Source organism: Ornithodoros turicata, chromosome 3, assembly GCF_037126465.1.
Source record: "Ornithodoros turicata isolate Travis chromosome 3, ASM3712646v1, whole genome shotgun sequence".
Lineage (NCBI taxonomy): Eukaryota > Metazoa > Arthropoda > Arachnida > Ixodida > Argasidae > Ornithodoros > Ornithodoros turicata.
In genome coordinates this window covers 11,492,688-11,514,371 of record NC_088203.1, presented here as the reverse complement: position 1 = coordinate 11,514,371, position 21,684 = coordinate 11,492,688, and the positions used below count along the sequence as shown (strand labels likewise).

General features: G+C 44.8%; 1 protein-coding gene across 5 annotated transcripts; it reads right to left on the bottom strand.

The window, feature by feature from the left end:
- Positions 1-98: 98 nt before the first annotated feature.
- On the bottom strand, positions 99-21,610 carry LOC135388075 (ubiquitin-like modifier-activating enzyme 1). 5 transcript variants are annotated; one of them, XM_064617379.1, is made up of 25 exons: positions 21,538-21,610; positions 21,337-21,441; positions 16,290-16,363; positions 15,797-16,100; positions 15,563-15,669; positions 15,373-15,463; positions 14,771-14,903; positions 13,949-14,046; positions 12,525-12,671; positions 12,298-12,468; positions 11,682-11,786; positions 11,545-11,625; positions 11,317-11,469; positions 9,745-9,910; positions 8,134-8,330; positions 6,154-6,218; positions 6,028-6,076; positions 5,816-5,962; positions 5,292-5,366; positions 5,035-5,224; positions 3,277-3,548; positions 2,185-2,289; positions 2,010-2,093; positions 1,817-1,917; positions 99-618 (listed from the first exon to the last, which is right to left on the bottom strand). In XM_064617379.1, exons 2-25 carry the CDS (start codon positions 21,439-21,441, stop codon positions 477-479), a joined length of 3,162 nt encoding a protein of 1,053 aa, XP_064473449.1. In that variant the 5' UTR covers positions 21,538-21,610; the 3' UTR covers positions 99-476. The 5 variants fall into 5 exon arrangements, with proteins under 5 accessions (XP_064473449.1, XP_064473448.1, XP_064473450.1 ...); XM_064617378.1 differs by lacking the exons at positions 21,337-21,441; positions 21,538-21,610 and adding an exon at positions 17,312-17,715; XM_064617380.1 differs by lacking the exons at positions 21,337-21,441; positions 21,538-21,610 and adding an exon at positions 17,063-17,190.
- Between the last annotated feature and the right edge of the window lie 74 nt (positions 21,611-21,684).

Sequence of the window (21,684 nt, the reverse complement as noted above, 5' to 3'; positions counted from 1 at the left end):
TTTCCAAATGGAATTCCTTATTGGACAATAGCATTTTCACACATGCATGTTCTGAGAAAGAAAAAGCATATTCTTGCAAATTGAAAGTCAAAGCCAAGCGTTTTTCATTCAAATTTATTTCTCACAGAACAAATACTTCATCGCGGAACACCTTCCTTTGCCTTGCATTGTAGAATCAATCGCAGGCTTTTCTTTGCGAACTGTTCCTTCCTACTTCTTTTAAATTAAATTTTGCGTAGGTCTCATAACTGGGTTATAAAAATTAGCGGACACAAAGTAAGTTATACAGGAAAGCTTTACTTTGCAGGTGTGTGCAAGAAAAAAAAAGCTTCCGGCATTTGAGCGCACCTCTCGTCAGTCGAGAATACAGAAACGGAAGATTTGTGGGTAAAAAAAAAATGTCACCCTAGTACCCGAACTTCCATAGTCTCTCGTCTTCCAGAGCAGGATGCGACAGAATGGCACCTGGAGAGACGTCAACGTGGAGGAAGCAGGTAGCGGACGTACGGAACTTCCACGTCTTCTCCTTGGTCGTCGTTGCAGCACAACTCAAACACCAGGGCCTTCACGTGGGGCTCGATTGGCTTCTGGGAGACGTTACGTACGACCTCGCTCATCCTGGAATGGCAAAGGTTGCTTGGTGACACCAAAGTGTGCAACAACACGTTTTGAACTGCTATGTAGGAAAAACAATTACAGTGACCCTAATCATGTTGAAGTGCCAGGGCTTATTGTCAGGGATATGATGATCGCGGAACAACCTGATTTAACAACTCACTCACAAGGGAATTCCCACAAGAGTACACTTTTGGAACTTTTTCAGTCTTATTCACTGCACAGCAGAGTATTCTTAACTGCAGTATACATTATACAATACAATATTATACTGCCCAATACATTATGTCGATACATTCATGTATCACATACCGTATTTACACACACAATTTGCGCACCCCAACTTTTCCAACACTTGTTTTGGGAGAAAAAGTGTGCAAATTATGTGAGTAAATACATTTATGTGTAGTGCTGTCTCGGGGCCCTTAGTGTTTCCCCATCTTAATTTCTATTTTAACACACCAGCAAGGTATTTTTATAGACAGATATATATATAGGCATAGACTTAGCACTCTCCTTTACACACTTGACTCATCTGAACACCTTTCAAGGGGCACTAAAATGCAAAAACAACTTCCTCTCAAATGATATATATATATTGAGGGGGAAAAAAGCAAATGATACTAGATGTGTTTGAAATTCAAAATTACAGATTAAGATGGCTTCTATGGCTGCACGCAGAGAAACAGATACTCATGGAACGATGCGACAGCACCAGAGGACACGTGTTTCGCCGTGTTTGCGGCTCGTCAGCTCTGGGTAGCTGTGCATCGTTCGGACAGTGCAAGCCAGTGAATTCATTATAATTCACTGGCTTGCACTGTGGCATTGAGGAGTGCTCAGTCACCCTCCCAGGTGAATATCACTCGCTGAGTGACCCCTGGAGTGACCCCAACGCGCACTGTTTTTCACCGGGACTGCTTCATGGCGTGGCACGTGTAACGTGGACTAAAAATACCAATGCACGAGCTGAAACGATGTTCACTTCTTAGCGCCGAAGCAAGAAAGTGCCCGGTATAATTTCGATTGTAGCTCCGTAATGGAATCAAAGTTTTGAATTATGATAACAAGTACGAAGTTAACATAGCGTGTAACATAAAAAGCAAGTTTACTTCAAGTAAACTTGCTTTTGCATTTTAGTGCCCCTTTAAAGAAATCAGACAAAGAGAGTGCCAACCATTAGAACAAGAAAGAAGCTTACAATTGTTCGAGCCTCTCCTTGCGCTTGTTACTTGCCATGAAGAATGAATACAGCATGCACACCCCTTGAGACAGCATGGTGATCTCCAGACCATGTTTTTCCTGAAGGCAAATTGGGTATGTGTTATCACAAGGTATCGCTTGTGGAGTCTGCCACCCCACTAATGAATATGCAGCCCCAAATGAAAGCTTACCTTGAAGTATTCTAAGAATTCCTTTAGCTTCATTTCGCCCTTCACTTCAAAGCGGTCCCACAGTGTGAACTCGTGGTCGTAATACTGTGCAAGAGAGGGAAAGGGAGATGAAAAAAAAAGATTTTTTTAATCCGGCCTAGGTCTGTAAGTCTGGACAAGTTTGTCAGGAACAAACCTTCTGCTTTGGTGCTGGTATGGGTTCCGAGAAACCAAAGAAGGGCAAGGCTAAGTTGACAAAGCCATTCTTGTAGAGCTCTAACTTGTTGTGGCCTTGTACCAGCTGCAAATAAACATGAGCAGTTGCAGCCACAAATCAAACACGTTTGGTCACTTGGGTCCCCCCTCCACTTTGGATAACAGGCAGAATGAAATCAATTTTAAAATACTAACTGTTTAAACAGCCCCAGATATATACAACTATAGAAATATACCATGTCTACACACTTTTTTGCCCTTTGTATATTTTTTCTCCCCAAGAAGGTCAGATAAGTTGAGGGTGCCAAATTACGCGGGAGCATTACTAACGACAGCCCTACTGTGGACGGCTGGGTTTCTCCCAGCGCAATTGTGCTGACATTCGAAAGCATGCTGTGTTAGCGAACTTTGTCATGTTTGTTCATAGCATGTCTGTACAGCATTTCTTTCCACGCCTGTTTTGCAGTTCGAGTGACAGTATCATTAGGGCCCTGTGTTTTAGGGTAAAATCCGTTTTTACCCTTCCCCCCAATATATGCATCATCACTTGCGGTAAAACGAAAAAAAAGGAAGAAAAAAAAAGAAAAAAAAGAAGAACCCTGCAAAGTGTTAATTCAGTCACAAATACGGGCATTGGAGAAAACGAATGGTTGTACATTCAGCACAGCAGTTCTGCATCTTATGCCAATCTAAAATGTGTGAAGCGCTGTTTTTTTATTTTCCATCTGATATCGCCCGATTTTACGGTTTCACAGCTCCCGAAATAAGACCCGATTTTTACACCAATCTAAAATGGCAGTTTCATTTCACCGCAGTGCTCACTGGTGCTTGTCTGCAAGTGTTTTATAGCCTGGAAAATTATGTTTTACGACTTCTCTCTGCCCAGAGAAACTGTAGTAAAAACATATTAGTCCTATGGTTTAGGTCACGGTTCACTGCGAGAGTTCGAAGCATTGCGCAAGTCCGAATAATCGGCGGCCAAAAAAATCAAGTCTGCTACTGTAACGTATTTTAAAACAAATTTACCCTAGAAAAACAGCCCTCCCCCACAGACCCAGTGGTGCAGACATACCTTGTACAGTTCGAGACACACTAGACCGGACACAAGTGCCGTCGTGGTTGCAATGGCGGGGATGATCTTGCCAGCGATGAGCTTGCTGCGGTGGCGGTCTGCCGGCGGAATGTCATAGTTTGCAGCGCGCAGGTTTGAGGCTGCCACGATGAAGTCCATGTGGAAGTTTGTGTCGTCGTCCTTCTCGAAGTCCAGGGGGCAAAGCTTAACTTGAGACCCCAGGGTTGCAGGTGATAGAAGGTCTTGCTGGATGGTGCTCAATCTGTCAGTGTCTGAAGTTGGAAAGTTGATGAGCAAAAATGACCCCAGCTTCACAGTACACCTTAAAGGGGCACAAAACAGGTCAACGAGCATTCTCCAATTATTATGCTCAATGAAAGACTGTAGCTCACGATATCCTTATATTATATATATATTATATAAGTTGAAATAAACCAATGCGGTTGACCACGAAAAATAAAGGTATTCAATAAAGATCAGAAGTGGGGACGGTGCTTCTACAGGACAAGGAATAAAAGGGGGACTTTATTAAAAACTAAGAGGGGGTATTCGACGTTTCGACAGCAGCGCTGTCTTAAACAGGAATGGGATATTATGGTGACGCAAGACAATTCATTCTTTGCAATTGTCTTGCGTCACCATAATATCCCATTCCTGTTGAAGACATCGCTGCTGTCGAAACGTACCCCCCCCCCTCTTAGTTTTTAATGAAGTCCCCCTTTTATTCCTTGTCCTGTAGAAGCACAGTCTCCACTTCTGATCTTTATTGAATAGTATTATATTATATATATATATTATATAGAATTGACCTTACTTCTGGATATTAAAACGAGATTAATGTACAAGCGTCCCGCATTCTAAACGGCTGATGATGGGCGACGTCGAAATGACGTGTCGCTATTGTCGCCAGGCCATCGCAGGGCTGGGCATGAGGGCGAAAGAGTGCAGCGAATATTCAGTCAGTTTGGAGCCATTATTTACTTTTTTGCGACACCAATTTTTTGAAAACTTTAACTGTCAGCAAGGTATCGCAATGCATTTAAAAAAGTGCGCCTCGTACGCTTATTTAATGCCTTTTTAAGAGTCCCGCAGGTATGATAAAAAATACTAGAGAAGTGTGCCAGAGTTTGGGATATGACAGAACCCATAATCGAGGATCTGACGTGCAAAAACAAGGGCAACATTTTCTTAATTTTCCCACACTGTCCACAGCGCTCGCTTCAATTGGGCAAAGGAAGCACTTCTACTATTGTGGGCAGAACAATTATCTAATATATCAACTCAGCAGTCTGGACAAAGAGCAAAGCTAAATGAAGGGTGCCACATGCTCTCTTATGATGCTCACAGACACAGTGCAATGTATTTCCATTAAATTTGCAGCCAGTTATGTATAACGGAATTTTTAACCGGCGCTTTGGCTGCCGTGACATCACCATTTGTAACCTCTGGTTTTTGTTCTGCCAGGCAATCGAGGTACAGATTCCAGAAAAACCTTTTTGGTTACATTTTATTACATCTCAACACCGTCCTCAATCGTCACAACACCCTGTGACATTTGCCAAGGTTTGGTAGTTCGTGCTTACATCACCGTGAGACATCAACATGCGGTTCGTTTTTCTTATTTCAAGGACTACGACACTCGGCGGGATGAAACTCTGCATGTGGCATCTACGCGAAACTTATACTCGAATACAACACCAGCCTCTAAATCAGTCGACAGCTCTGAGCGGAGCCTTTAATAATTCGTAATATGCTCACCAGTGGCAGCCTGTTCCATTTGGGCCTCGGCCTCGGTGACGGCAATGCGGATGCCCGAACGTGGTTCAAACTTAGGCACTTTGACAGACGCTAGGACGTTGGTTATCTCTTCGAGGTTCGTGCTGCCCTGAAGGCCATACATGGCAGCACGCAGATTGGCAGCGGCCACAATGTAATCCATGTGCAGGGGCTGCAAAACGGGGGGTGGGTGCTCTGTGAAGCTTGGGAAACCACATTAAAAGATTGGGGTCGCTTACGTCTTTCGGGTCAAACTCCAGGTGGTGGGGGCATCGCTTAGGTCCAGACCAAAATGGAGCTCCCGAGCTTGTTACCTGATAACGAAACGGTGCACGCTTCAGTATTGCTTCTGTACAACTCTGTTCACGTAACAGAACTACGTATATCTAGGGCCCCGTGTTGTAGGGTAAAACCCGATAAAACCCGAAAACTAACTTCAGCCACAATACGGGCACCGGAGAAGACGGCATTTGACATTCAGCACAGCTGTTAACCGCATCGTGTCAACCTAAAATGCGAGAAACGCTCTTTTATACTCCCCACCCAGAAATCCACTTTCCCATCCGGTATCGCCCAATTTTACCGTTTTAAAGCTCCTGAAATAATACCCGATTTTTACCCCCTGGTTTACAAAAAACAAAATCCGGAAACACACGGCCCCAAGTATACCCTAATTCGATATACCCAGACCAGAACTCGAAGGATCTGCCTTTTCTTAATACGAGACAAGCATTTTAAGACTAGCCTTTAAAGCGGGACTCACCTGGTCCTTAGGGAAGTTGAAAAGTAACTGTCGGATCTGGTTGTTGTACTGGTCCTGGAACCGGAGCCTTGCCCACGCAATGCAGTCCGCAAACGACTGCGGCCTCTCGTCCACCAGAACTTGCTTTACCGACTCTAACACCTCCAGCTAAAGACAGAAACAGCCCCAAATATTGACTTTGAATGCAACTACATAGAGACTAATGAACATACTGGTTGGTTCCCGGGCAGCTTCATCGTCTTCTCCATGAACCGTGGGTCCCTGAGCGGAAGCAAATTAAACGCGTCACTTCCAAAGTCACGCTCTACGACGGTAATTAAGAGGAATGAGATACGTACTTCAGATACTGCATGGCATTGTCGGCATTCTGCTTGAATACCCCTTCAAATTCATCTCTCGCCCACTGCAAACGAAGGAGGATACCATAAAAATTCCTCGAATATTTCCTGTGCCAGGCGAACTGAGCAAGTCGCACAATTTCTAGACCCCCAGCAACTCTGCGCTCACTGGCTCGCATCCTCTATTGCTGGTGTAAAAAAACTTCTTAATGAAAACTACAGCATTTATCGTAATGTAGTTTGACCCTTTGTTTCGGAAATGTTCTCCCATAATTAGGGACATTTTTGCCCAAAGAAGGATGAATTACAATCATGAGGAAAGTACGTAGCAAAAACTAGCACGATGACGCAGCTTCCGGCATCGGTGTATGTACAAGTAAAGTAAAGGTTGTAAAGTAAAAGTAAACAAAGTAAAGGCATCACAAAAATGCTCTTTTGTTCTCGAAGTGCTCTTTCGTTCTCTTAAATGTATATAGAACCACCTATGCTTCGAGTCATTTCTTATACTCTCCAGTTCGCATGCTGTGGGGTCAACCCCTTATATGAGCAAATATCACATTCACCGGACTAACACACACTTCCAAAATAAACTTGTCACGTACGACACAGTAGTGTGAGACCACCATGAGACAGACTGTAACAAAGGCCACCACACGACTATTTCCCGGCTGTTTTCTTTCTGTAATGGGGCACTGTACTCAAGCCCTCACATAAAGCCCCCTACGGTATGGAAAATTAACATTTCTGCGAAGCTGTATTTACAAATGCAAATACAAATTATAAAAATGCAAATAATACAAATTTGCAATTGCAAAAATGTCGCAGATTGAAATCCTGACAATTCTGTATTACGCACATCGCATATTACACAAAGAGGAAAAAAAAAAAAGAAAAAGAAATCCTGAGGAAAACAGCAGGCTCCGCGAGACATGGCCAATTCCGTAAAATTTCGCTGAATCGCAGAAAGCTAGGGGCTCTACCCATACACCATTGGTGAAGTGTGCCAAAGTTTGGGCTATGGCAAAACCCACAAACAAGGTTCTGACATGCAAAAACAAAGGCTTTTTTTTTATATTCCCACATTGTCCACAGTGCTCACTTCAATCATGTGAAAGGAACACTTCTACTATTGTGGGCATAACAATCCATTGAGAGAGAGAGGAAGACTCAACAGCTAGAGCTGAGCGAATATTTGAAATTTCGAATATGAAACGAATACCAGATGCTATTCAAATGATATTAGCAACCCATTTTCAGTATTTCAAGTTTTCGAATACTTTTCTAATAGTACCGAGGCTAGGTATCACTATCACCATTCTGCAAGTCCGCTCCACCTCGTTACACTCGAGCTACGCTTTACGCTGTTCGCTGTCACTATAGTCTACGACTACAAATTTTGTGAGCTCATGGTCAACACTGTACCCTGGACATTGCAGTTTCCAGTAAATGTACTCATAACTTCCAGAGTTACGTTCCGTAACAGAGGGAAATGTGTGCAGTTTCCTAAAAAAAGTACATGAAATTCACAATGTAAACATAAAAATTAGGAGATGCACACAAAGCAGGCTGCATGGAACATGTTGACTAACTCTCAATGCAGTTCATCCCACTAATGCAGTCTACCGTACACAACACAGAGGGACTCTTCTCTTACGATACGTTATGCCTGGTTGAAAAGGTTCACACGTTTGGACCAAAACATCATTTAATGAGAGAACACCACAAAATATTTCACCGAAAGGTATTGGAAATTATTCAAACTGGACCTTTTCCGATTATTCGAATTCGATTCGCATTGTAAGCAAAATTTTCGTAAACTATTCCCAACGAAAATTTTGCTATTCGCCCAGCTCTATCAACGAGACATCCTGCTTATCCGCACCAGTCACGGAAGGAGACAGCGCCATCAACGTCAGCACTTCTATGCACGGCTGGATACTGGTCAAAACGTACCGTCGATAACAAGGCATCCCAACCTACCTGTAACGTGTGTTCGATGGCATTGGGGAAGTTCTTGAGGGTACAGATGGGGATGGACTTCTCGGGTGGGTCCTGAGATGAGGAGTAAGACTCGGTCAGGTGAGGGATCACCACCTGTACGTTGCCCTTGGTGCCCAACGTGCCCGATTCCAGCAGGGGCTTACGATAGTACACACAGCGACGGTCCATGTAGATTCCTGGCACAATGCCAACAAACACATAAGTACAGTGAAATCCGCGCATAGCGATACTGACGGTAATTGCGAATTCCGTCGTTATACAGGATACCTCGTTAAACGAGGGACGACGTAAATAGCGCGTCCCCGAAAAGTCGCGCGTCACCCCGCGTGTAGCAAAAGAAAAAAAAAAGATGCTAAAAAAAAACGCGAAGCTGTGTGACATCGCACTGGCTTGGGAAAGCAGCGATCAGAACTCGTGGAGGGAACTAGGGAACATAGCAGGACAACTTCTGGCAACACTACGCGTCACCATTCCGCTTCACCTAACGCCTGCGTGCTTTAGGAGAAGCTCGCTTTAGAACACTGCCTCGCAACTCGCGGGTGGAAAGCACGTGCTGGGCCTTTTGAATCATCTCGCGAATTTGGGCAGCATTGACCAGAAACGGAGACACAAGAGCGTTACGACCGACCTCTTTCACTGACAGTAACAGAAAATGAACAGTCACTGTCTATTTTCTTGCCTCAATTTTTATTTTTAATTCGTCTTATACGAATTTTTTCCGCTACCCCGTGAGATTCGCATCATCGAGATTCTACTGTAGTGGCAAACTGTAGCTAATCATAAAGCCATATCAGTGTATTCCTGCACGCCACAGATTACACACCGTAAGTAGAGCTTTGAGTTCTTGGGTTATTGACACCGAACATGCATTGTCGTCGCTTTGGGTAAAGCCTAAAAACCCTGGGAACTGCATTCGTCGAAGTGCACATTCAGCCACTTATAGAGGCATTGGAGAATGTTTTAATACTTCACACTCAGCTCTGCCATTCAGCATGTGGTGTGCGTATAAAATGTGAAAAACAGCGTTTTAATTTACATTCCACTCCAAAATATGCCCTTTCCTACGATATCACCAGATTTCAACCTGTTTTACGGCTCTTCTAATTTTTATCACCAGGATTTTGAAAAGATAAAGCATAAGTGTGATCAACATAGGGCCAGTGTTTTAGGATAAATCAAATTTTTACCCCCTATTTGCATCATCACCACTTGGAGTAAATCCCCCCTCACCCCCCCCCCCCCCCCCAAAAAAAAAAAAAAACTGAAATGAACTTGAATGAACAGTGCCAATTCAGCCACCAATACGGGCACTGGAGAACGCTAAGCATTGGACACTCAGCACAGCTGTTCCTCATATTCTGTCAATCAAAAATGTGAGAAGCTTTCTCTATTTACTGCCCGAAAATCTACCCGATATCACCCGGTTTCATGGCTCATGAAATAAAGCCAGATTTTTACCAGATTTTCAAATATCATAAAACCCGAAAACACAGGGCTCTCATACACCGCCGACTTCATCTTAGCAGGAAAGCAGGCGTACACATCACACAATAGATTTCACAGTGAGACTTAAAAAATGCGAGTACGTACGGGCATCAACATTGTCAAGTGCATTGGTTACTCCGTCGAGAGCCTCGAAGAAGTCGTCATTGTAGATACTTTCCGTTTCTGGTCCAACACGGTTCTCATGGGCCACGATCCTAACTTTGGGGTTCATGGCCTTCACAGCTGCCGCGGCCGTGCGGGACTTCAGCTTCTGCAATGACGAGTTAGCACTGGAGATTAACCACATTGCTCAGAGGGAGTGACACATATGATACAACTGCCACACTAGCATTCTAACTACCGTTAAAACCAGCGGCCCTTGAACACCTTGAGCACCATGGTCAAGACTACACTGCTGTCAGGCGTCTCGATCCAATGCTCCTAGAGAGGTTGACACTTGAACATGCTGGGTGGCACGCAACATAATCGACATATATCATATACAGTGAACCCTCGTTATTATGACCATGGTCATTCCCGAAAATTTTGGTCATAATGCGGAATTGTCATATTAACGGGGGGGATTTGCAAAGGTTTCACTGCATTGTTCCCCAGAAGCATGTTCGTAAAGCGCGAATGTCAGATTATCGGGGGTCATATTAACGAGGGTTCATTGTATAATCAACATAAGTTTTAGCAAACAGGGGTCTATAGTGAAGGAAAACACGATGCATAAAACAATTTTGGTACTCATTATGTGTGCAGACTTGCGCTTCACGGTTATACGTATATTTACCCTCAAATTTGCATCATCACGACTTCAGAAAAAAAGAAAGTAAAACAAAAAGCTTGCTGAATTGCAAATTCTGCTACCAATACTGGCATCGGAAAACGCTAAGCACTGTGTGTTGAGCGCAGCTGCTGGGCATCTCATGTTCATCGGAAATGCCAGAAGAACCCACAAACACAAGGTCTAATATATAACTTGTCTACAATACAGCACAGCACTGTGAGACTTCACTTCAGACTACCTAGTTCCTTGCTGTTTTCTTTTGGTAACAAGACATTGTACTCAAGAACTCATAAAGAAGCCTCATACCCCATTAGTGAAATGTGCCAAAGTTTGGGCTATGACAAAACCCACAGACAAGGTTCTGACATGCAAAAACAAAGGCTTTTTAATCTTCCCACATTGTCCACAGTGCTCACTTCAATCGTATGAACAGAACACTTCTACTACTGTGGGCATTAACGATCCATTAAAAGTGATAGTACCAAGATTCAACAGGACATCCTGCTTATCTGTCCCAGTCATAGAAGGCACAGCAACACAATCAACTTTTGCACTTCTGTGCACAGATGGATGCTGGTGGAACAGCAGTCGATAACAAGGCACCACAACCTAATAAGATGCAGCTACTAATTCATTACACATTTCTGTACGGCCCTGTGTGGTGTCCAGAGTAGAGAAGTAAATTAACTGTTACCCTGAAGTTTTATAACTTTTCATTAAATTTGTTGTTTCAGTGATGCTGTTAATTGAAAATGGTCGTGCGTCAGCAGCTGATCAACTACTCGGTTCAATCGTCATTCATTTCAACGACCACTGGAATGTTCGTGCAGCAGCGGCACAACAAACTCACGTCCATTCCGCGCGAAAAAGTAGAAAACACTTACTCCGACGTTCCACGGACGGAAGAGGAACTGCCTGTTGAGGTTGGACCGCTCGATGATGTCCATGTCCGTAATGTAGATGTTGCCGTCTCCTGCACCTAGACCCATCATTGCAAAGTTTTTGAGGTGCTCACAGCCAATAGCTCCAGCACCAACCTGTGTGATAAAAAAAAAAAAAAAATTAATTAATAAAAAATTAATTAAAACCTATAAAGACGATGTGCTACGTACGAGAAAGTACTTCTGAGATCCCAATTTCTTCTGAACCTCCGCTCCAAAGACCATGGCCTGGGAGCCGTACCTCGTGTTTATCTGAAATTCCAAGAAGCTGCTTAGCAACGAGCCGGGAGATTGCGTGAATTGCGTACCATGGCTTTGGCGTCGGCCTCGCTCACTTCTCCACCGTGTGGCAGACACTCCAGAGCGTCGAAGTAAAACCACTGCTGGATGGGCATAAACTTGCCACTGCATGCCTGCACAGGACAATGCATTTAACTCATGAATAAACGCTGATGTTTTAGGGTTAAACCCCATTTTCCCCCGAATTTGCATCCCGAATTGAGGTTCACCTATCTAGGGTTAAACCCGATTTCTACCTGCAAAACTGCACCTAGGCTAGGTACCTCGAGGCATCGACATACTAGTTTCTCACAAAATATGCGACTGCCCCTTACTTCTGGCACTCTGGATAAACGGTACAGTGAACGGTTATTCTACAATAATGCCAGATTTCTCCCCGAACTCAGTTTGATGGTAATTGTTCTGCGCGAATTTGCATGAATTTTCGACATCAATGTATTGATCCAATTTCTACCCCCCGAATTTGGAAAAATATAAAACCCGAAAACTTCAGCGTCTACTCATGAACAAACAGTTGCAGGAGCAGACGCGCAATTATAGTTTTGTAATCGTAACTATAACTTAATTGCTTTTGATGAGCATGCGGTTGTAATTCAATTACTGATACAACTGTGCTATAAATACCTTCATCAGCTCCTGCGCAGCAATGCCACCGATGACTGCCTGCATGGGAGAGAGGCTGCCAGCGGACACGTACGATAGGGTGCTCAACAGCTTCTCGTCCAACTCGTTCAGCTTCGTAGTGGTCGTTCCGTTGCGTTCTTTGGCCAGGGTCAACAGCTCTGCCGCATCAGCCTGCATGGACGGAATGTTTAAGCCGCCCTCTTTCCACTAATCGTGCGTCTACCCACCTTGTTCCACGGACCAGGCAGGTGGCCGTGCTTCTGCTGGAACATCTGAAGAGCTTGGAAGCCCAAGTGGAGCTGTGGGGGCCGATCCATTTTGCTGAAGTCGGAGATCAGGAACTCCGGAACTTCTAGAGCTTCCTTAAGTGGTTTCTGCACAGAGCGCATTCATTCATAGTTAGGGAACCAGGTGAGAACTAGGATGAGAGTTTATATGAGGAGGTCTTTCTTCCTTAAACAATTAGAAATAAAATTAAATGGCAAAAACTATTTTGGTCTATTGTCAACAACTAAACCTGCATTCGGACGAATTATATGAACGTTTCCCAAGCATGCAAGCTTGCGGCTGAAAACAACGTAAACACATGGCACGGTGCCCTTCCTAACGAACTGCCCGAAATATTCCTTCATTCCTCGCTATTAAGGACCAGAACGGAATTTACTGCTGTATTTACTGCCATTAAATTACTGCCATTTACTGCCGTATGTAGCCAGCCACTGACACCCTGCCTCTTGTTTCAGCTGTTTCTGTTGTCTACACATGCCAGGATGACACAGATTCCTCATCGTACAGCTTTCTTGCGCAGTTTAAAAGGTCCATGGAAGCCTACAAAAAGCCTACAACCATTTTCAATTTGTTCCTCTGTACTGAAGCATTCACCCTGTGAAATGTGAAGTTGAAAACCACTGAAACAGTGAACAACCACACCTGTGAATGGCGGCTGCTATGACCAGTCTGTAAGGCGAACTGGCTGTGGCGTTCAACACAGGTGCTGCCGACTGGTGGACGGTTTGCAAACTTCATTGTGAAATACGTTTTAATTTGACCTGGAGCTAAGATAGTATCTAATCGTTAACAGAGAACCCTAGCGGAAGTGTAGCCGTTGATTGTCTGTATGGTTTCCGGAGCATTTTTTCCTCTCCGAGCTGCCTTCGTCATCAGAGAAGGTCTCTGCCTGTGGCCTATTGGGTACTTCGGTAACTATTATTATTATTACTATTACAATTACTATTTGAGAGTTGCTGTGTACCGAACAATTCCTAGATGCTGTGTGTGTCGCATAATCTCTTTCTCCCGTCGTTGAGAATTTGCACTTTGCCATATCTCTACCCAATTCCTTACGGCAGATATACAAGTCTTTTGTCCAAACCGAAATCATGCACCCACGTGGACTGAATGTTTACGACATACACCCGCTTCAAAGGAATGTATCCGGTGGTCATGCCCCGCTATCTTTGTATGGTAACTGCTCCCGCGGTGCACAGGAATACAATTAGCAGGTGGAGTACTTCGAATTCGCCAAAATCTCCACATTTCAGGTCCCTTTAAGCTACTCCGTCTGGATACTGCGACATTATGCACTTTTCCTCTCCTTCTATGGAAGGTATGCCAGAGGTATCGCAAGTAAATAAACGGAAAATGTACTCACAAACTTGAGGTCTTTGGGCATCTTAACTTGAGTGGCGACTCCTCCGCGAACGTAGTCGCCAAAACTGGTGGTGTCCCCAACGCTGAACGTGTAGGGCCCTGTGCAGCAATGACGAGAGAAGCATTAAAGTAGCACAGAAGTCATTTTTAACACCCACTTTTCTTCCTATAAAACTGTTAAGCAGGCCAGTAGGATGCACCATGCGAAGTAATTTACACTACAGAGTCATAATTATCGCAGAAATTGAATTTAAAATACGCCGCAAAAAGCGACCGTGCACAACGGTGGTGAAGAGCAGTACCAGCCTGTGATCTGCCTGGAGCCTCGCGCTGACGCTATAAGGAGAACGCTCGCCGATTGGCCTAGGGAAATGTCTGCTACTCCGCTGTCGTCTGCTACTCAGCTGTTCGGGTTTCTGATAAAGCCTTTCACCTCGCTCGGTAATGCTTCGGCCTCTCCTTCTATCCCCAATTCTCCGGGAAAACTGTCAAAACAGGTTTACGGCGGCAAAGGGACAAGGCGCTGACCCCCACTGACCGGCAAACCAGAACAAGTCTCCTTATGCCATCACCGGTGACGTGCCATCATACCTCCTCATCCTCGTTATAACTGGAGTGGCGAGTTAAGGGTGAAGGCGCGGAGCTACGTTTATGTGAGTTTTTTTCTGGGAAAAAATTGCACACATCAAAACCTTTCGCGCTATTCTGTATAATGACACACACACTTTCATCAGATGTCTTAATCTGAAATTTTTTTGGATGGCCCTCTATACTCCTTTAAACAAGCCCACGCCAGATGGCACACAAATCTGCACAAATTTACCTAGAACCTTGACTTTCATCGGGGCAGAGCTGTTGATTTCAGTCATCCCTTGAACTTCAGTAAAGGCCACGTAATCTCCATCCTCAAAGCCATGCCGCGTCTCTTCTAAACAGGTCACCACGGCTTCCTTGTCCTGCAAATGAATGAACATTCTTCATCTCACTCGTGAACAAGGTTCATGAGGAAAACAATTCACGCAAATTAAGATTACATTTCGGTACATCTAACTACAAGTTCCATTTTGTGATACGACGGCAGTGTTTACGTGAATGTGAGAGGAATGCTATATGCTCACTAATCCCATCAAATCTCATGGGATAGTTCACCAGGAACAGGGATTTTCCCAGCACCATCTTTTAGCACTCCAATAGCACCCAATTATTCCCCCCCCCCCATAATCTGACCATTTTATAAGTCAAGTTATTGCATAATTTTCAATTTACCCGACATACTTCTAGATTTGCACAAATTTCAGGTTATCTAGGATACAAGAACCTTTACACCTTGCACACAGGACACAATGTCTTTCCGCAAATAACATACGCTAGGCAGAAAGCCTTGGACTTGATGTGACTGACTGAAGGTCTTATGTATATACTTGCCTTGCTTATTGAAGCAATCATGGTTGACACAGGCTGCTCACCGTTGGTGTCAACCACTCGGAAAGATTCCCCGAAGTCACAGAAGATTTGGCTGCAGTGCGAAAAAGTACACAGTGGGGCTTAGACTGCTGCTGGTGGTCCATCACAAAAAAGAAAGCTGATCTCACGCAAAAGCGAAAATATGTCCCACCCAAAGAGGCCTCTTGTGTCGGCAACAATGAGGGAGATGTTTTTGGCATGAGTGAAGGCAGATATCCGCAGCTGCTCTTCCAGGGCAGTGTCCGTAAGCACAACCACCTGCATGTCCAGAAAACACGTGGGGACCTCAAAATACAGAACCGACACAGGTACTTGTCTCAAGGTCAAATCTTTCACAGGCGCTTTGAAGCAGCGTCTCTAGCGCTTCTCGAAGGCTAACATTTACCTGAAACCTGGCCAGGTATTCCTCCGTGAGGGGTCCATCGTAGGCAGACACCGTCACGTATGTGTTCAGTTCCACCAGGGAAGACAAACACGCAGACGCACGGTTTTTACCGAGGCTGGCCTCGGACAGGAAGAACTGCGAGGAGAGGTCGGCCAATTCGCAGACCCCTGTGTCGTAGACGGTGACAGACTTGACGCCGCTGAGGATGATATTCTTGGCTATCTCCACACCCAGGCCTCGCATGCCACAGATGAGAACGTCGGAGGACGCCATGCGTCGCATGGCATCATGGCCCAGCACATAGCTGCGATTAACATGGATTAACATGCGCACGTCATAAACTCTGAAGCTGCAGTCATGCGAGAGGCACACACAGATTATTTGTGGCTAACAGAAAATCTGTATTGCTGCGTATGTATTACTGCTCACGACAAATAAACCATCAAACAATCAATGAATAATTCCAGCCTCGTGACACAGGGGAAATACTCACAGCTGCCTCGAGTAGAGTCCTTCATCGATATCTCCGCTGTCTCGTAGAACCGAGCCATTCTGAGCCATTTCACCCTGAAGCAACAAAGATAGTCAAATATTCCCTCCTTGCATACAAAAACTGATCGAACACATTCCTTCGCTGTACTTACAAAAAGTTGTGTAAAGTTAATGTAAAGTTGTGGTCAGGTACCACGAACAAAATGAGGTTGTCAACAAGTATACGCTAGCGTTTGGTAATTCGGACAGTTCAACCATAATTTGCTACGATACGACTCAATCCGCCATCGGTATGCATGATTTGCAACAGCATTCCTTCGCGTTGGTGCCTATCACCGCTCCAGCCCACTGCACAGCTACTCGACCACAAGCGATCGACCGGACTCCACTACAACGCCAAAAATAGACCATGGCACATGCAACTGACACGGGAGACCAAATCACCACACACACACACAGAAAAAGGCGCAGTCATACTGCTCCGAGATAAGAGACCGGCTGGCAATGAGACACACCTAACGAAGTGTCTTGCAACGATAGCAGGCAACCTGCCCGCCAAGAACGTTAAACAGCGATCAAGAGGATGACGAACAAACAGTGTGATTTTATAAGAGACAAGTTCACAAATTTAAACATCTCAGCGCGGCCGCCGGGGCCATCGGCTCCAAACAAAGCTTCGCTCGCATCAGTAACTCACGTTGAAGCGCTAATCGGCTGATGTAATCCGAGAACTTACGGCAATGAATGAGGCGAAATCACCAACACAGGCCCTACCGCAGTTTCGCACTTCATACAATCATTGCGGCGAAGAACTTCCCGGCGAAGACAGCCAACAGTAGGTGCCCACAAAACAAACGAGGAACTGCGATTTTACCTATCAGAACAATACGAGAAAGATCCGCAGCAAAAATTACACGTCATCTGTTCGCCCGCGGCGAGAGGGGAAAAAGCCGCCGTCACGAAGAGAGAAAGCACGAGAGGATTTAACAAAAAAAAAAAAAAATGCTTAGAAGCAAGGCTTACCTTGACGTTTAAAACACTGTATCCGGCGTGTGTAATCACCTGCGGACCGTCGGAAGTCGTCGGCGAAAGCGGGCCTCCCACAACGTCACTTACAGACGAAGTGCTACACGTCGTCCCCATAGAAACAAGCGGACTCCAAACATTGTGAATGCAGACGACGACGTTCTTTCGGTTTCGCAGACGAGCAAGTGCTCCCTACTTGTATGACGGTTCGGTATTTTTAGGGCCACCTCGAACGACGACTGACGCTGCCGTCAAACATTGCGGGGTATCGCGCACCACCAACGTAGCTCGGTTCGGGACGGTCCACAGTTTGAAATGGTTGGACGCCTTGTAGAAGGAAACTAGGAGGTCATTGTGCGTTTCGCTTTCGCTCGGACTGACGAATGAACAGGTTGCCGCCAACGCATCGAGAACCCGCGACTGCCACCTTCCAGCCAATGTTGCTATGGGTACCGGTTTTCAGCGAACAATAGCGTGCATCGGCGTTTTTTGCCTGTCGTCTGCACTCATGACGAAGTATACACAGCGCCGCGAAGTACACTAACGAGTAGTTAGTGAAGCACCTGGTCTAAAAATTATGGGATTTTGTATCGGGAATACAGGACAACTGAAGTTCATAGCACCCACCAGTGCCTTGCTGTTGAATTCTATCGCAACATCAGAGTCCTCTGAACGACTCAATTTCACGCATGAAGGGATTCTCCATGCCGCGTGGTATGAGAATACTACGCTCAGGTATTGTTCCGCAAAGTATTCCCTTGGGAAGTGCGTATTGAGACAAGAACGCGCGCTCCTCGCGTCGTCGGGTCAGCGGGGTGGAGAGTGTGTGTGTGGTGGTGTACAATCCTAATTTCAACTACTCCTTACGCGGTTTTTTTTTATATAGTCCTTCCTTCCTTCTTCAAGTACTCACACAAGCCGGCTTGATACCAGATGCATGAATGTCGCAGATGCTCAAACATTTAGAAAAATATTTCGAAAGCTTTCTAGCTCATTTGAATACCCAGTGTTACTTCCAATTCCAATATAATGCTTGCTTGACAGAATTACCTCATGGTTGAAAATAAACCACAAGATCCACAACATTTGAGCTATGCTCAAGCAGTCCACTGCAAAGTATCAGTTTCTTTTTCACTTCGCAAAAAGCGAAGATAATTCACGGTGAGGCAGGTTCGTTTCCTGGCATCAGCGCCTCTTCCCCACCCCCACTCCAGTTGTTTGAATTCGTTAATTTCTGGGCGTTTGAGGCCTTGGCCAATTCTCGTTTATGCCAATCCTCCAGCCTTGAAAAGACTACATTGCAAAATGATAAAGGATTCCCGGAATTCAGAAAGCCGATAAATTACTGGATGTTTCATGTATATTAAGCCGACTACTGACCTGTCCGTTTCTATGGAAAGCAGCGGTGAGCTACTCTTTGCTTACCAAGCTCGGATCGAAACACATTCAGCTGTTGACAACTTAACCACAATATGCCTCTTGGCAAGTCAGGAGTACAATAGCCTGAAAGTGCCCACATCAATCAGCTAGTACTTCGAGTAGAGACCGAGAAGTAACTGTTGCTTCGAAACATCTCATCCGCAAGCTCTTGAAGCAAAACCAGAGCTGTACTACACCTAATGTGTTCCAAAGTTAGTTCCAGAAATCAGAAATTGTATTTGGTGTGGAGTGTTCTGCTATAACCCCATTCCTGTATCATGGACATTTTGAGCAACTGGATTTAGGATCCTGCTTCGTGACAAACTTTGCATTAAAGTCTTTGGTGTTAGTGCTTGGTGTGGCTGTCCTTTTGCATCCATTATGTAACTAGAATATCTGACACGAAAAAGCCAAAACCAGACAGTACGAGTTCTGGATGAGAAACAGAAACCAGTACCGAAAATCGTCCAGAAACGGAAACAGAAATGGAAACTAAAAGCAGAGTTTTTCAGTCACCGGAAACAATAATATCTTCGGTAACCGACCCTGGTGTAAAGCACTAGCCTCATGTGCTATCATACAACTACATAGAAAATGTTACAAACACACAACCCATCATTCATTTAGAGAAAGGACAAAGTAAATTTTACACAAAACATTGAACATAGAGATCTTAGTATCATCTGTTACAGTTTCTCAGGACTACAAGGTTTGAAAGAGCTTGAGCGTGAGGTACACGTTTGAGTGCAGTCATATTTCGAGCATGGTGACAGAGACAGGATTACGTGCATGAAATCATGAAATTACATACGCGAAGTCGTTTGGTTGTAGGACTCTGTCATTCTTCGGAATTAGACAGTGTCTATGGCTTCACAAATTCAAACTTTGTTGAAATGTGGACCTTTGAATCAATACAATGTATCAAATAAATGCCTCTTTTAGCCAAAAGTTGCTTTAGTTACTTTAGAATACCGAATAACTGGGCATCGGGCGTGAAAAATAAGTCGATGGTAGTCAGGACCGGTGGTAGTCAAGACCGCATGAAAGGCGGGCCACACAGGAAGGCTCCTGATTGGCCGACTGGTACGCATATCGTCATGTTTTCATTGGTCATTTGCCCAGTGTTGCGTGAGCTACCTCAAACTATGGGCTCTCTGGGGAGCTGTTGGATCTCGGCTCGTGCCATGGAATGATTCTTCGGAGAAGCATCACCACAATGGAAAGAGCAGTCGTACAACCTTCAGTTTCATTTTCACTTCCATTTCAGCAAACATGGCGCAACAAGCCAGAAAAACGTGCGTCAATAACAGCATGTAGCAGGGTCTTCTTTTTGGTGCCGTTTAACGCAGCAGTTCCATAACTGGCATTACCTTCTGCTTGGGCATAAACGTAGAGATATTCAGTTAGCATGACAGCGTGGGCTTGTTGCTCATTCCCTATGCTATCACTCTGCTCCTCCTAATCTGCTCATTACAAGCTCCAGAAAAGGAAATCCTTGACCCAGAGACCCGAGTCACCCTTCCAGGTACATGGTCTGTTTCTCCCAGGTCACTACAAAAACATGATGCTTCACTAGATAGGATGCAATATACGCAAGCAAACTGGCGGACGAACTCCATCATACTCGAAGCCAGCGAAGTGGGCTGTAAAAGTTGATTGTGGCTACCAAAAAGTGGGGTTACACAGGTTTGAGCCCGGCCTAGAACCAGTGATAAACGGACCAAGGCCTGGCCCATAGCAACCAGTGACAGGCCCACAAAAAGAAGGCATCACCTGGCCCATAGGCTGGGTGTACTGTACTGCAGTAGGTGTGAGCAAGTATTTCTTTTGTGACTTAAGCAGATAAGCTAGGGGTAATTCATGCAATTCACTATCCTAAAAAGAAAAAGTTTACGAGAAAATAGTGTAAAATGAGCGGCTGGAATACTTTTAGATGCCCTGCACCCGTGTACACTTCTACGTACCTCACGTAAGCAGGTGCTTGTGTCAAGTGCTCGGTACTATGGGCAGATGTCGCCTAACCGATTAATAGCAATTTATATCACCCATGATGGTCATGGCGAGGAATAGCGCTTCTCATCGAAAATCGGCTCATGTGTATCAGTTTTTCCTCCAGCTCTCAGCAGAAGTTTGTCAGTGCAAGTGGATGTGTTCGGACTGCGGCAAGATGCTGTCCCTTCTGTTCGAGTAAAAGAGAAGGCAGCTGGACAGAGTTTCCCTTTTCTCGGTTTCCACTTGAAGCGTTATCAAACCGAAAAATTTCAATATCGCAAGGCATACAATAGCTGAAGCCAAATAATCAGTAGCTCAAGGAGTCGCACATCTAAGCGCCGATGCGCCGAGGGCTACATAGCATAAATGTGAGCGCAACGAAGTCCAAAAAGAGGCGACGATCAATGAGATTAAACAACCAATTCAATACCGTCATTTTTTACGATTCGGTAGTACGGTTTGACTTAATTTATTCAGGGAGTCACAACCCGCACGATGTTCAAGTTAGGCCTAGACAATAAGCTATTGCTGGTGATTTCAAAGCACTTCCTCGCGATTCAGCGCGGAATTTTTTCGACGTAAATCACTTAACCAGCGTGGAAAACACTTACCACAGCCCTTGAATTGTGCGAGCTGCTGGGAATCTCGTCAGTCTTCCGTCTCTTGGCCGGCGGGCTCTCGGTTTTCTTAGGGACAGAGTCCGGTGCACAAGACATCTAAATATTTTAAAGTCCGGCTCATGAATACAGCATAGGACTAGTTCATAACAGGAAGATGCTGTCCAACTTCTAATAACGACAATATTATACTACCTATAACAGCCCTTGGGCTGTTATAGCAAAAGCCGGTGACTGGTGTCTCTGGACACTACGGATACGGACGAGCGTTACCCGAGAATCAGTGCGAAACTAACCGATCTCCACACAAAAGAAAGACACGCGCTAAGATAATTTATCGAT

Coding starts and splice junctions, on each gene's coding strand:
- LOC135388075 (XM_064617378.1), bottom strand. CDS start 17,431: ATGGGGACGACGTGTAGCACTTCGTCTGTAAGTGACGTTGTGGGAGGC. Junction 12,469..12,524: donor TGCCTGGTCCGTGGAACAAG/GTGGGTAGACGC, acceptor CCGTCCATGCAG/GCTGATGCGGCAGAGCTGTT. Junction 5,225..5,291: donor TGGAGTTTGACCCGAAAGAC/GTAAGCGACCCC, acceptor CCCGTTTTGCAG/CCCCTGCACATGGATTACAT.